General features: G+C 40.9%; 1 protein-coding gene across 1 annotated transcript in view; it reads right to left on the bottom strand.

Moving 5' to 3' along the window:
* LOC136885191 (maltase A1) overlaps positions 1 to 16,148 on the bottom strand; it is a 96,299-nt gene that overhangs the window by 54,121 nt on the left and 26,030 nt on the right. Inside the window, exon 4 of the mRNA XM_067157613.2 lies at positions 9,125 to 9,250. Coding sequence (XP_067013714.2) covers positions 9,125 to 9,250 — 126 coding nt within the window. The remainder of the gene's footprint in view (positions 1 to 9,124; positions 9,251 to 16,148) is intronic.

The following is a 16,148-nucleotide window of genomic DNA, read 5'->3' as shown; positions in this document are numbered from 1 at the left end:
AATCGTATGGCCCCAGCTACCATGTGCAGACATTTTAATTGCACTCCACATGGCTGCTTGCTCGTCAATTTCGACGTTCCGTTTTACTCTAGGCCTCCTAGATGGCAGACCGAGTAAACCGAATCTCTCTTGGGCGATTGTGGCTGAGATATAATGAATTTTGTCGGGTAAGCACCAAATGTGTCACCAGAGATATTTTATATGCCGACATCGTACGACATGGTGCATCGAATAGACTTTCTTCCGCCCTTCAAGAATCCTATTTCCTCTGTCGGGTTTGAACCCGCTATCTTGGGATCCGGAGGCTGACACTCGACCACTGATCCACAGAGGAAGAAGAATCCGTGGAAAGGATATAGAGTAAGGAAAAAAGTTGCAGTTATGAGGAGCGTACATTACAAAAACATGACCATTTTGCCAGTTTCGTTCTTTACCTTCTTCTCGGTTCCTTGGCTGAAAGGTCAGCGTAATGAGCTTCTGTTCATAGGGGCCCCGGGTCTGAGTTCCGTCTGGGTGGGGGATTTTAACCACTTTTGATTAATTCGTCTATCTTGTGGGCAGGGTTTTTGTTATCGTCGTAATACACATAATTTATTTTTCAATATTTATATTTTTAAATTTCTTTATGGTATCAATTTCGACTCAGCTCATTTATAACTGTAGGATTCTTCAGTCTACCGAAACTCATTTTGAATAAAAGAATACATATGGTAACAGAATTATACTTGAAAAAGAAACTAACGGGTATAAATTATCTTCATTTATACACGACCTATCACACGACTAACCACCACAGAAACATGCAATAGCGAATACATCCCCCCTACAGGTTTAAAGCTATGAAGAGTATTTAGCCGTGAAACTAGGCTTCCTATTCTTAGAGTAGGATATTTCTGGTCGGAATGAGAAGAAAAAGATTGTTCGTACGAACAGGTATGAACTGCAGCAGATGATATCCATTGATGGATGCAGTAATTTTGCCATCTGTCGATAGGCGTAGCATTTACTGAAGCCTCAGTTCCATTTATAAATGTGATAGCATGGGGAGTTTGTGGGTGCAGAGTAATGTCATTCAGAGCACGACCAATACGCGTGGGTGCTATGAAGTGTGTTACCAACAGTGTAGGTGGAGTAACGATAGCAAGGAAATTGTACGCTCTCGTCACATTATCAAATATACCTCGTGATGACAGGCCGCCGATGGGTTTTTAGTAGTTTTTTACAGGGTTTCTTGTAACCTCAAACTTATGGTGGAGTTTTTTCTTTCTTTAGCCAGCGTATGGAGGGATAACATGTTAATGTAAATATAGTAGGGCTTAAGGGAGACGCTAAACCTCCTAAAATAGCATAATAATAATAATAATAATAATAATAATAATAATAATAATGTTAATTGCTTTACATCCCACTAACTACATTTTTACAGTTTTCAGACATGCCAAAGTGTCGGAATTTAGTCCCTCAGGAGTTCTTTTACGTGCCAGTAAATATACCGACACGAGGCTGACGTATTTGAGCACCTTCAAATACCACCGGACTGAGCCAGGATCGAAACTGCCAAGTTGGGGTCAGAAGGCGAGCGCCTCAACCGCCTGAGCCACTCAGCCCAGCAAGAAAGAAAGAAAGAAAGAAAGAAAGAAAGAAAGAAAGAAAAGAAGAAATATAATAAAAATATTAATAGTAATATCCGCCTCTGTGGTGTAGTGGTTAATGTGATCAGCTGCCATCGCCTGAGACCTGGGGTAGATTCTCGGCTCTGCCACAAAATTTGAAAAGTAGTACGGGGACTCGTACGGGGACGACTCATCCTCGGGAGGCCAACTGAGTAGAGGGGATTCGATTCCCACCTCAGCCATCGTCGAAGTGGTTTTTTGTGGTTTCCCACTTCTTCTCCAGACAAATGCAGGGATGGTACCTAAATTAAAGCCACGGCCGATTCCTTCTCTCTTTCTTGCCTATCCCTTCCAATCTTCTTATACTCCACAAGCCCCTGTTCAGTATAGCAGGTGAGGCCGCCTGGGCAAGGTACTGGTCCTCCCCCCCAGCTGTATCCCCTATCGAATTTCTCACTCTCCAGGACACAGCCCTTGAGGCGGTAGAGGTGGGGTCCCTCGTTGGGAAAACCCAACCCTGAAGGGTAAATAAATAAATAAATAAATAAATAAATAAATAAATAAATAAATAAATAAATAAATAATACCAATGTACGCCTCTGTGGTGTAGTGGTTAGTGCAATCAGCTGTCGAACCCGGAGGCCCGGGTTCGATTCCCAGCTCTGCCACGAAATTTGGAAAGTGGTACGAGGGCTGGGACTGGGTCCACTCAGCCTCGGGAGGTCAAATGAATAGAGGTGGGTTCGATTCCTACCTCAGCCATCCTATATTACATCAGATAAGTATAAGTTTGGTACCATCCCGGCATTTGCTTGGAGAAGAAGTGGGAAACCACGGAAAACAACTTCGAGGTTGGAAGGTTGGAATCGAACCCCTTTCTGCTCAGTTGACCTACCGAGCCTGAGTGGACCCCGTTCGAGTCCTGATACTACTTTCCAAATTTCGTAGCAGTACCGGGAATGGTACCGGAGCCTCCGGGGGGTGGCAGTTAATCACTCTAACCACTACATCACAGAGGCAGACATTATTATTATTATTATTATTATTATTATTATTATTATTATTATTATTATTATTATTATTATTATTATTATTATTATTATTAGTCAAATGGAAATACAACGCAAATTAATATAGTAAGTGTATGCTGCTTCATAGATCATGATTAAGGTAGGCGGTGGTTGTGTTTCATTATTCTCCTCTAATAGCCATCAGTACATTTCGACACTTATTAACCATCCATCAACTTCAGTTATGCAATTGATGCTGATCAGACAGCTTGATATTAAAGCACCTTTGTATGTACAGTGGGTATCACATTTATAACAAACTCAAATATTGGGGTCTGTATTACATCCGATACTTGAAGTAGGCCTAATTACTTCTCGGTCAATAGATGTGCACGTGTGAAACGGCACACAACAGGTAGAATTATGGAGCATATTTATATTTGTCATGCTAATAAACAGAGTCAGAATGAATGCCGCGATCATACAGTAACATTGATTATGGTTGTCATCCACGTGTCTCTTTCTTTGCAAGCAAACAGTGTATTTTACTGCCATTAGTTTACTCGGTGGACCTGTGCTATGGACTCCGACTCATGATCCCAAGTTTTTTTTTTTTTGCTAGCGGCTTTACGTCGCACCGACACAGATAGGTCTTATGGCGACGATGGGATAGGAAAGGCCTAGGAGTTGGAAGGAATCGGCCGTGGCCTTAATTAAGGTACAGCCCCAGCATTTGCCTGGTGTGAAAATGGGAAACCACGGAAAACCATCTTCAGGGCTGCCGATAGTGGGATTCGAACCTACTATCTCCCGGATGCAAGCTCACAGCCGCGCGCCTCTACGCGCACGGCCAACTCGCCCGGTGATCCCAAGTTTGCCGGTACAGGTAGTCGATTTTTGAAGGGTAGTCACTTCATGTCATTGTTACTGGCATGTTACTCAGCTACAGGAAACATCTAGTTTAATTCTGTTTTAACCGCTAGACGTTGAAATTGATACACAAGCGTAACAATAAAATACTTGCACACGGCAGAAGAGGCCATACGATTATTATTATTATTATTATTATTATTATTATTATTATTATTATTATTATTATTATTATTATTATTATTATTGTCCGGCTTCGTGGCTAAATGGTTAGCGTGCTGGCCTTTGGTCACAGAGGTCACGGGTTCGATGTCCGGCGGGGTCGGGAATTTTAACCATTATTGGTTAATTCCCCTGGCACCGGGACTGGGTGTATGTGTCGTCTTCATCATCATTTCATCCTCATCACGACGCGCAGGTCGCCAGCGGGAGTCAAATCAAAAGACCTGCACCTGGCGAGCCGAAGTCCTCGAACACATCCCGGCACTAAATGCCATACGCATTTCATTATTATTATTATTATTATTTTTTTTTTCTTTTTTTTTTTACAAGCGAATGGACCACTAAGGATCACGCTACAACTTCATTTCTTTCTCTTCGTGTGGAGTTTTCTCTGTGTCCAATACTCCTTCATGCATTCGCTGGCCTGCTTCCGTTATTATTATTCATACACTTCTGCACAGGAAATATGGGTAGTAACGGGGCACGGGATGCACCAAGTACCTTACAATAATTGAAGTAATAACACAAATATTGATGTACAGGTATATACAAAACTGTAGATCACGGGATCTTCATTCTTGCGAGAGGAACGATCGCACAATGTTGCATGTTGACAGAAGGACTGAATGGTGCATAATTTTGTAGATGTTCGGTGGAAGACCCAGTTCCCGCAGACTCTTGTGAAGTGTGTGTGGAATGACTGATAGAATCACAGGAACTATCCGTACCAGTTTCAACTTCCAGATCCTCTTGATCTCTTCTGCAAGTTCTTTGTACTTGTAGATTTTTTCATGGTACTACCTGTCAATGTTGGTGTCATTGGGGATAGCGATGTCAATAGTGAAAGTCGTCCCAGTTTTCTTGTTTACCAGTATGATGTCTGGTCTGTTATGGTTGACTGTTTTGTCTGTTACTACAGCATTGTCCCAATAAAGCTTAATCGACTCGTTCTCCAGGAGTGGTGTTGGATGGTACCTGTAATAAGGGACACGCTCCTGAATTAATTGGTTTTCCTGGGCAAGTACCTGGTGCATAATTCCTGAGACATGATTGTGTCGTCTCGTGTATTCTAAGGGGGCAAGTACTGGGCAGTCCGCAGTGATATGGTTGATGGTCTCGATATGAACGGAGCATCGTCTGCATTTGTCGGAGAGTACGCAAGTGTCTTTGATGATGTACTTTTTGTAATTGTTTGTAGCTATTACTTGGTCTTGTATAGCAACTGCAAATCCCTCTGTCTCCCCAAGTAAGCGCCCACTTTGTAACCACATGCACGACGCATTGTTTATGCTCTGTTGGTTTAGATTGCTGTTTTTCCGTGGAGGGTCTTCTCTCGACAGGTCCTTTCTTTTTCCTGCAGGGATACTTGCTAGTAAATAAATAAATCTATATAAATAAAATTGTTTCTGTTTGTCTGTTTGTCTGTCTGTTTGTCTGTTCCACCATCACGTCGAAACGGCTGGATAGATCTCAACCAAACTTCATATTTAGAGTATACTGACCCCGGGGAAGGTTTCGATATGCATATCATTTTAAAATCTTTGAAAAGACGGGGGTTTTATAGGAAAAACGGTTTTCCTCCATTTTCTCTTATACTATTATAGGCAAAATATCGAATTTGTCGTATAAGGACGAGACAAAGCTCAATTTAATCCTCTTGACGCAAAGAACAAAACTCGGTAAGCCCTACGGGCCCGAAAACCATGTTTTAAGGCCCTAAAACCAACCGTTACGGAGATATTGGCACCACACTACCCCTGCTCTAGGAATCGGATAAAGAAATGAACTGCCGTAACCATGGCAACGTCAGCTCCAGGATTCTAGAGCAGTGAGATTATGCATGTACGTTTGGGCATAGCTGTCAACCAAAATAGGTACAAATAAGACTTAATATCTGGGAAAAAAATATACTGTTGTGTAAGGCACTCATAGGACTCCTTTGGGCGGGGATAAATAAAATTGTTTCTGTTTGTCTGTCTGTTTGTCTGTTCCACCATCACGTCGAAACGGCTGGATAGATCTCAACCAAACTTCATATTTAGGGTATACTCATCCCGGAGAAGGTTTTGATATGCATATCATTTTAAAATCCTTGAATAGACAGGGGGTTTATAGGAAAACCAGAATGGTTTTTCCACCATCACGTCGAAACGGCTGGATAGATCTCAACCAAACTTCATATTTAGAGGATACTCATCGCGGGGAAGTTTTCCATATGCATATCATTTTAAAATATTTGAATATATGGGGGGTTTATAGGAAAATCAGAATGGTTTTCCCACCATCACGTCGAAACGGCTGGATAGATCTCAGCCAAACTTCATATTTAGAGTATACTCATCCCAGGAAAGGTTCCGATATGCATATAATTTTAAAATCTTTGAATAGACGGGGTGTTTATAGGAAAACCACAGTGGTTTTCCTCTATTTTCTCTTATACTATTGATTTTCTGTAAACTTCGTTTACCGTACGTGAAACGTCTCTTCATTATAAACAACTTTCGTTATGTTCATAATTTACCTTACTCTTCACATGACGGAGAAATTTACAATTTTCTGCTGGTATCATGCTCTGCATTTAGTGACCGACAGACCGACAACGAACCTACAGGTTACCATGGCAACGTCTCTGACTGCATGCCAGTAGGGAAGTAACGTATTGCCATTTTCCTCATCATGCTTTTAAATTCGTGGTTGTTCCTTGGGTAGATGGCAAGAGAGGCATCAATCGGCTCATCTGCGGGATATTGGCGGAATATCGTTGGAGGTTATAACCGCCCTCGAATAGATTAAGTAATAACACCATTAGTCATCTTCATATTTGTTTACCTAAGAATCACTGAACCTAAATTTCTCCTCTGTTAGCGCTTTATTATATCCATAACTCACGGCATTTATTTATTTGTCGTTATCCGGCTGTCCTCAGTTATAATCCATTTTCTATTAGTTTCAACATTCTTAACTGTATTATTTTCTTCCTTAATTACGCCGTATGTACGTGAATGCTAGAAACTACTGGATGCATTTCCACCAAGATTCGTATTTAGAATACACCTGTCCTTGATAGGTTTCAGGGCAAATATTGTTTCTAAATCCCTGAACTAACTGGGGGTTTATACGAAACCGAAACAGTGATTTTGCACTTCCAAAAAATATACACAACAAAAGTTTATGGAAGTCTACCTACCTTGGTAGAAATTAATGTCTAAACCTTTTTTTCTCATGTGCATCATTTCGATACGAGGATCAATAAGGGAGATATCATTAAAGGACCGTTTTTCTGTACAAGTCCCATCGGACTTAACTCACGAGCGGGTGCGTGTAAAGCGTATTCCTTACAACTTGAAAACTACTGAAGACATTCGAAACAAAATTTATATTTAGCATCCACCTGTCCAAAGGTAGGTTTTAAACGTAAATAACATTTCATGTTCCGGAATGGACTGGCGGTTTATAAGGAACCGAAATGGTGATTTTACTCTTCCACAATATATACAGAACAAGACCAACCTGACTGGAAATCGACCAAACCTGATGGAATTCCACCTCTAAACCTTTTTTTTCATGTGCATTTTTTCGTCAGGAGGATTAATAAGGGAGATATCATGAATGGTCACTTTTGCAGGTTAAGTCCAGCGGACATAGCCCAAAAGGTGTTTTACATGGAGCAGATTCCTTATCTATATAAATCAAATCGTAACGACTGTGTACCTCTACACTGACTATTTTGGCGAAATTTTCATACAGCTTTCCGTTTAAGGGGTAATAATAACAATCTCCATAATTTTTGATTTCCTGAAAGTCCTAATTTTTACCCGCCTCGCCCAAAATCCACATTGTGGCATAATCTGCCAGAAGAATAAGAAGATAATTGAAATTTGACAAAATTATACGTTTTAGCCTGTAACGAATGAAAAATCCTATATCATTAAATTTTTCATTTTTTATCCCCGAAGAATATCGAAATATGCAGGCAATTTTAATGATGGTGCAGACCTTCGGAAATTCCTATCACGTAACGGATTGCACAATCTCCGTTCAATTTGGAATGATCTACAACCTTGGTCTTATGACTTTATGCCGTATCTGTATCCCTTTTACGTTTGATTTTTCTCTATTAATCGATGTTAAGTCAATTTGGAATTTTCACATGCATTATTCATACTTTCAATTACTTATATGAAATACAGAATCATCAAACTCTTCACGAAAATTGGCCCACTCAGTAGCCATATGTGAGCCAAATGCTACGTATGTAGCTGTCACATTATTATCCGAAAAGTAATGTAATGTGAGATGATCTTACAAAACCTTTACCCTGTTGCACGTTTCTAAATCTGACCCAAGAATAGATGACATATCATTGGACCAGCCATTTAGGCCACTAAATCCGGCGTGTCTTATGGTATAATCCTTTGTCGATATGACGTACGTTTAGTAGCAGTTAATCTGTAAATGAAGGTCTTCAATATTGTAAACACGCATATACTTTCGTATGTCGATCTATATATATTCACTGATGTCGATTTAGCGATCGAGAAAGGGTCGGTCTGCTATTGTAATCAGTACTCCCCACACCGACTTTGACTGGCAGTAGGAAAGGGTTCCTTCTCCAACTCCTGTGTAACTGTCATTAGTAAGGAAGGCCTACAATTGTAATGAATAGTTCCCTTCTCGATTTGACTTGCAGAAGGTAAGTGAGCATGCAGTTTTGTTTAAAACTCCCCTACCCGATTGTGTTTGGCAGTAGGCAAGGGTGCCCGCCATTATAAAGAAATGTACTCATCTAAAATGTGACTGGCATTAGGCATAGTGGCCTGCTATTTTGATGGAAACTCACCAACTTGGTGTGACTGGCAGTACGCTGGCTGGCAGTAGGAAAAGGGGCCTGTCATTATAATGATAACTGCACAACTCAATTTCGAGTGATAGTAGGGTAATTGCCTGCCATTATAATAAAAACTGTAATCTGTCTGGAGGTAGGAAAGGGGGGCTGCCATTTTAACGAAAACTCCCCAAATCGATTCTGTCCGCATAGTAGGCAATGGGGCCTGCAATTATAATGTAAACTTCCCAACCTGATTGTGAATGCCAGTAGGCAAGTGAGCCTGCCGTTATATCACAAATCCGTAACAAACACTTTACATTGGAAACGTACGGGGACCTCCCCATGCTCTTTCTCGGATAACGCTAAGAGACATGCAATTTTAAAACTATCTTATTTACTGCATGTACACTATTTACTTCGATATTCGAATACAATGTAGAATACCGTAGCGAAGCACGGGTACATTCGCTAGTAAATAAATAAATAAATAAATAAATAAATAAAATAAATAAATAAATAAATAAATAAATAAATAAATAAATAAATAAATAAATAAATAAATAATCAGTAAAACATCTTACATTCATCTCCTTTACCACAGCGGGATTACGGTAGTTGAGGTCTGGCTGGGCGACCGCAAACTGGTGCAAGTAATATTGTCCTCGTTCTTCATTCCACTTCCACGCTGATCCGCCGAATACACTGATCTGAAATACAGTCCAGTATACGGTGATTAGTAATCTTAATTTTAAAATTCCCTTAAGACGTCCTTTCAAAATAACCATCTAATTCCCTTTTCTTGCCTCTATTTATCACAATTACATCAGTAAAAATGCACTAGACGTACTTCATACTCACACTAAACACAAGTATGTTGACCACGATGTCACAAGACTCACAGAAAGAAGCAATAGTAATATTACGTTCTGGATGGACTAAGTTCAGCTGCCTGGGAAAAGTGACTACCCCGGATCGAAAAAGGGATTCGTTAATCACCTTGATAAAGTATACTGAAACGTATTAGAAATTACGGCAACATGTACACAAGATGCATAGAATAGCGACATGATCCAACCTGGACACACCGGACGAGTTGGCCGTGCGGTTAGGGACGCGCAGCTGTGAGCTTGCATGCTGGAGATAGTGGGTTCGAATCCCACTGTCGGCAGCCCTGAATATGGTTTTCCGTTGTTTCCCATTTTCACACCAGGCAAATGCTGGGGCTGAATCTTAATTAAGGCCATGGTCGCTACCTTCCCACTCCTAGCCCTTTCCTATCCCATCGTCGCTATAAGACCTGTCTGTGTCGGTGCGACGTAAAGCCACAAACAAACAAAAAAAACTGGACAAAGAACGTGATAGTTTAACAAACCGTGCAAGTTCTAAATCTAAGGAACAATAGTAGTATATTATCTTTATTTGCCGCTTTTCCGACGCCCTGGTGTGTTTATGGGCCCCGGCTCGTATCATAGAAACATACACCGCTCGGTGTGCATGGCTTCTACACTCTCGATGATTTCGACGGACGAATCCAAGTATCCCAATGTCTTTGCACCTAGTTTCCCGTACGTGTACATTCCACTTTAAGTTGGTGGAAATGTGTATTTCCAGCATTCGCAGTGAATTGTACACAGGAAGAATTTTGCCGCATAGTGAAAGGCCATGTGTAGAAGGGTGTCTAGCCCTACTTAATCTTATATACGAATATTTATATTTGTTCGCATCCAAAGTAATTTTATGTACATCACACCATACTTCCACACTGGACAGATCTGCTTGAAGTGATTTAATATCTATGGCATTTCTTATGGCTTTGTAAATTTGGAGTCGTCTGCATACTGTGCCATAGTTGGCGTCACACAGACTGGATGGAGGATAAAAGCAATGTACAACAAAGACCCAATCTCCGACCACCGAGTTTACAACTGTACTCGGTGACCTGGCCCCGACGAACACAATACACTACGTTCGATCCACCAGGACTGACTTCAATCATGTCGTCAGTGTGCCTTCGATGCAAGAATATTCGATGAGGAACTTGGCAAAAAAGCCTTGTTCAAGTCCAGAACAACGCAATCTATTCTGGCGGAAAATGATATCTCAACACCAAGAAGACACTAGTTTAGAAAAATACAATTTAGGTTAAGCAATTGTCTAGGTAACATATTTAATTTGATTAAAGTTTCCAGGTCACAGGTTCGAGTATGCGCGCGAAGATATGCGACATGGTGGTACATTAACAACCGCTGAAGTCGTCACGATTTTGAACGCAAAAATCAAACGTGCATGAATTATGTCGTACAGGTGTTGTAAGTCATTTGGTAGAATGGAGTTCTACGTCTGTTGCACTTGATCAGTCAAATCAGCAACGGTTAATGCTACTGTTGGATGACGCTGAATTTGTCGTCCCGTAATGTCCCATACGTGCCCAATGGACGAAATGTCTGATCTTGCAGGCCAAGGTAACTGGTCGACACTCTGTAAAGCACGTTAGGTGATAGCAGCGGTATTAGGTCGAGCGTTATCCTGTTGACTATAACACTGCGAATGAATGGCAGCACAACCGGTTCAATCAACAGTCTGACGTCAAGCTTCTGGGATAACGACGAGAGTGCTCCTGCTCTCAAAGGAAATCACTCCCAAGACCATAACTGGTGGTCTAGGTCCAGTGTGTCGTCACCGCAGACAGCTTGGTTCCAACGGATCAACTGAGCTCCTCCTCATCGATCTACGGTAATCTCTGGTACCGGTACCAAAACGGAAACGGTTCTCATCTGACATCGAAAAAGATCCCACTCCGCCCTCCAATGAGCTTTAGCTTGACACCACTGAAGTAGCGGATGGCAGTGATTCGGAGTTAGTGGTAGGAAGGCTATAGAAGACCTGGCTTGGAGCTGTCCCTCAAGCAATCAATTTGTTATAGTTCGCTGTGTCTCTCTGGTGCCAACTGAAACTCTAATGGCTTCTGCAGATGCAGTACGATCCACCATAGCCATGCGGCGAATACGGCGGTCTTCCCTCTCCGTAATGGCCCATGTGTGACAAGACCCCGGTCTTCTCCAGATATTGTCTTTTTGTGTCCGTTGTTGCCAACATCGACGCACTGCGAATAAATCCCTGCCAAATCTTTCTGCAACATCACGGAAAGAGCATCCACCTTCTCGTTGGTCTATTACACGGCCTCGTCCAAACTCAGTAAGCTGCTGATACTACCTTGTTTTACTCAAACCCACCTCACAATGTCAACACCGGACGATGACTAACGCTCACGACGCGTACAACGTGTGTTTAAAGCAAACTTCCTTTCCAAGGTAGCAGTGGCGCTACTAGCACCACTTTTCGCGCAAATTTACATAGGCTCTAGCTTTCAGATGTGCAAATACGCCTTCCAATTTTCGTTTATCTAGCACAACTCCTTCTTGGTGTTGGGATTTCGTTTCCGGCCGGTGTTCTGCCAATCATCAACTACCTTTATTAAGAGTTGTACAGGATTTCCCCGGAATGAAGCCATGTTGGCTTTGATTTAACATGTTTCATTCGCTCAGGAATTCCAGTAAGTTCTTAGCAACCAGGCGCTCCATGTATTTACAGTTGCCACACTAGTGAAATAGGGTGGTAGTTGTCCATGTCTTCCTTAAACTCATATTTGAACACAGGAACAACATTCGCATGTTTCAATTCCTGTGGCAGAGTCCCGGCGTTAATGGGCAGGGGCATACATAAATGAGACACAAAAGGTGCAGTTAACACACAGTGTGATATCAAACATATGAATTAGCTTACACGATTGAGTAAGTTATGATATTAACTTTGTGGAACTGTGTTTCTCCATTTTGTTCCGACAAGCTACAATGAGCTTTATGATTTCTTGTTTATGAGGCAACAAGCTCTTTATATCAGTATCGAGCTCTGTCAAGTGCTTAGGCTCAAACCCATAAGGTTAGTGTTAAATGGCGTGGGTGGATTATGTGGTGGATGACGTTGTTGATAGAATGTGAGTTACGCTGGCTTCTGCCAGCAATCGTGGTTCGAATCCTGGCCAATGCATTTGGGATATCAGTTATTAAAAATTATCTTCCTGCGGTCTGGATTCCACGTTCCGTGGGTAAAGTTATGGTATCAACAGTCAAGTAAAACTGCAAGATATCGTCATTTTGTTGTTCAAGTGTTCACTTGTTATTTTGCACATCGTTTTCACATTCGATTGTTACCGAACTTTAACGCTGGTACTCCACAAGCGGTATTTAAGTAGTTTATAGTAAGTTATTAGTCTATTCTCTACAACAGTGTGGTTGAAGAGGCGACTGTCTTTGCAGTTTAACCATTCCTCGAAGAAATTTAGACAGTTACCAAAGTATTAACTTATTTCATTTCAATATGGGCTCCTGAGCCAAGGCTCTTCTGGGCGCCATACAGATGAATCACAATGACGCCTATATTCACAATGTAATTACAAACTAAAAAGATTAAATATATAATGTAACATGATGTAATAGATAAGATAGGACAACGCTTCATAAACATAATAACCATATTACCTTTAAGTATTTAGTTACATTACTCCATAAAACATATAAAGTTGGTGAATTTTAAGAAGCGAGTTATACATAATTGTAGAAAAATACCAAAGAGAATTTTGACCCAAACTAGTAGAATGAATCTAACTGTAGTGAATGTTATAAATACGAGTAATTATTGTTTCATAATTGTGAATCTGTGAACCGGTTAATATTGATGTGTTTAAGCGGACTAATTTGTTTTGAATTTTATAGATCATAATTATAGAAGCCTTTATGCGGAGATTTGGAAGTGATAATATATTATAATATATATTACAATTATATTTTTAGTGCTCTCTTCCTAAGGACTTCTACCTTTCCAAATAATTCTTTACTGTAACATCCCCAGACATATATCATATCAGCGATGTGGCTTTCAACAAGCCACCAGATAATTTATATCTCTATCTACTAAGGATACCAATCACAGGGATAATTTTATTACAGAGAGTCTCCACTTGGTTATTCCACGATAGATTTTCATCTGTAACCAGTCCTAAGAATTTGGTATTCTGCACTCTCATTACTCTATGGTTGAAGAAAAACAGATTTGTATCCAAATTTAATGCATATAAAGGTTTGTGAAAACTTATGTAGTTTATTTTTGTTAGCTTAATAGTTAATCGTTTGGAATTAAGCCATGTTTCATGTAATAAAATATCCTGCTGCATATTATGTTCAAGTTCGTGATTCATGATTGCTAGAGCCTGTATACAGCATATTAGTACCATCAGCAAAAGTGGATAGTCTTCTTCTTTCTTGAACTTTCTCCCAATTAGCTCCGCTAGACAATAATGCGTATTAAGCCCATTTTTACGACCTAATGCCCTTCCTAACAGCAACCCTGTGTAGTGTAGAAGGATGTATTCACTACTGCGTGCTCCTTGGTGATCAGAAGTGTGGTATGTTGCATGAAAATGAATATGTGCATTACGATGAACACAAATGCCCAGTTTCTCGAGCTAGAGGAATAAATTTTTCGCTGTTTACAGTCCCGATCCGGTCGGGAATCGAAGTAGGGTCCCCGTAAATCAAAAGCCACTACACTGACCATTCAGCCAAGAAGCCGGATACGTTCAGTAGTACCCCTGTGGGGGCGGGTCGCAGACGAAGACCAAGGGATGATACAATTAGAACCATGATACTACTTGGAATTAGTACCACCACGCGGGGAACACCATGGGTCGCTTATACTTGCGCGTAGTACCACTATGTTAGGTACACAATAGGTTTGTGATTAATAGCAATAGAGTGCGTTGGCGGCTTTTACAGTACCTGTTATTCGTACCCCTATATGAGCAACACCATGGGTTTAGCGACACCATGTTTCTGCCTTGCCTATGCTTAGTTCTGTGAGGAACACCGCGGGATAGTGCGGGTCCCTGTGTTTAGTCCACTGAATGTGAGGAACGCCATAGGTTTGCGTTGCCTGTAAGTAGCGCCGCAGTGTGCGAAACACCACAGGCCTGTGTTACATGTGCGAATTTCATTACCTGTGAGTAGTACCACAATGTGTGGAATACCGCGAGTCTACGCTACTTTTGATTAGTACCGCAACATGACACATAGCATGGTTCTATTTTCCTAGCTATAAGTACCATTACGAGGAGCCGATGACCTGGATTTTGGACCCGTTTCGACTACAAGCATCATCGAGTCAGTATTGTGCTTTAGAAGCAGTCCCTTGGTCAGTAATACTATAGTTTAACGTTAAATTTCTGGGAATGTGGAGCATTGCGGGTCGGATCCACCGATTGTTTTAACTTCCTATCCATCCATTTATTCTTCGTCCTCGCGTTTTCGAATTCTGGTCAGTGGAGGATTATGGATTTTTAAATTGTCATACCATTTCGTACCACTAGGGGGCCGATGACCTAGATGTTTGGCCCCTTTAAACAACAAGCATCATCATCATCACGTTCAGTAGTACAATGATTTTGTGATTATCAGTGACGTACAGCGGCATTTTATTATTATTGAAAACGTACACATGCCGTGCAATAAGAAATCATTACATTACATTACTTTTCTTTGCCATAAGCTACGATGGATTTCTGTCTATTCCTGCATTTTATAATATGGTATCACAGAGTTCCAGGCATAACTCACACACACATGCGTCCTTTGGTTCGTGATTATAATTTACTGCGACACACCTTGTGGTGAAAACCATGGATCGCCAGTCTCGTCGTCACATGTCGCATATCATGATTAGTTTCCATCCAGGTCCTGTCTTGCATAGCAGATGTTGCATAGAAGTCATTTGGTATGTTGTTTTTCTTCTCATTCAGATCTTGTATAAGCTGTTTAAAGCTGGTACTAGCTGGAAGTATGAGCTCGCATCTCAGATCCTCTATTAAGGTCTCCCTGGTAAGCTCATACACTAACCTCGATCTTGCATTCTGCGGGACTCCTAGAATTCTCTTCAGGTATCTGGCCTTTACTCGCTCCAGTTCTTCCAGCTGTTTGTATGTGAGGTATTCTCCCACTAATTCTAGGCCATGTGTCAAAACCGGTAGTATCTTCAGCCAAAACAGGTCCATAGGTGTGTTGATCGATAGTTGCGTGATGTTTCTGATTTCATTCATAGCTCTAGTGGCCGCCACTGCTCTAGATCTTATATGTAATCTGAAACTCTTTCCCGTCGTTTGGATTGTGATACCTACAGTATGTACCTATTCTATTCGTACGGGCTGATTGTCTTAGTACCTCAATGCACTGCCAGAAAATAATAAACTGAAATGGACTTTATTCACCGAAAATATATTAAACAAAGCCTTCAGAAAACATGTATCTACTATATCTGTTTACAATTACGTTTACAAAACATACAGCTTCTAATAAAGAAAAGTGTAACAATAATCTTGTATCTTTCCTATTCGTACAAGCAAACTGAACACTTGAAATAAACAAAAAATAAAGGATTCATGGAACATGTTAGTATCTAGTTGAATGTCCCCTAGCCTTTATAACTGCCCGACATCGTCACCGCGCAGAATACACTAATTTCTTGAACATGTCCGGGCTGATTTTCTCTCATTCCTGA

The sequence above is a fragment of the Anabrus simplex genome, chromosome 1 (genome assembly GCF_040414725.1).
Source record: "Anabrus simplex isolate iqAnaSimp1 chromosome 1, ASM4041472v1, whole genome shotgun sequence".
Taxonomy (NCBI): domain Eukaryota; kingdom Metazoa; phylum Arthropoda; class Insecta; order Orthoptera; family Tettigoniidae; genus Anabrus; species Anabrus simplex.
Note: the sequence above shows the minus strand (reverse complement) of the source record. Positions and strands in the feature narration are given on the sequence as shown.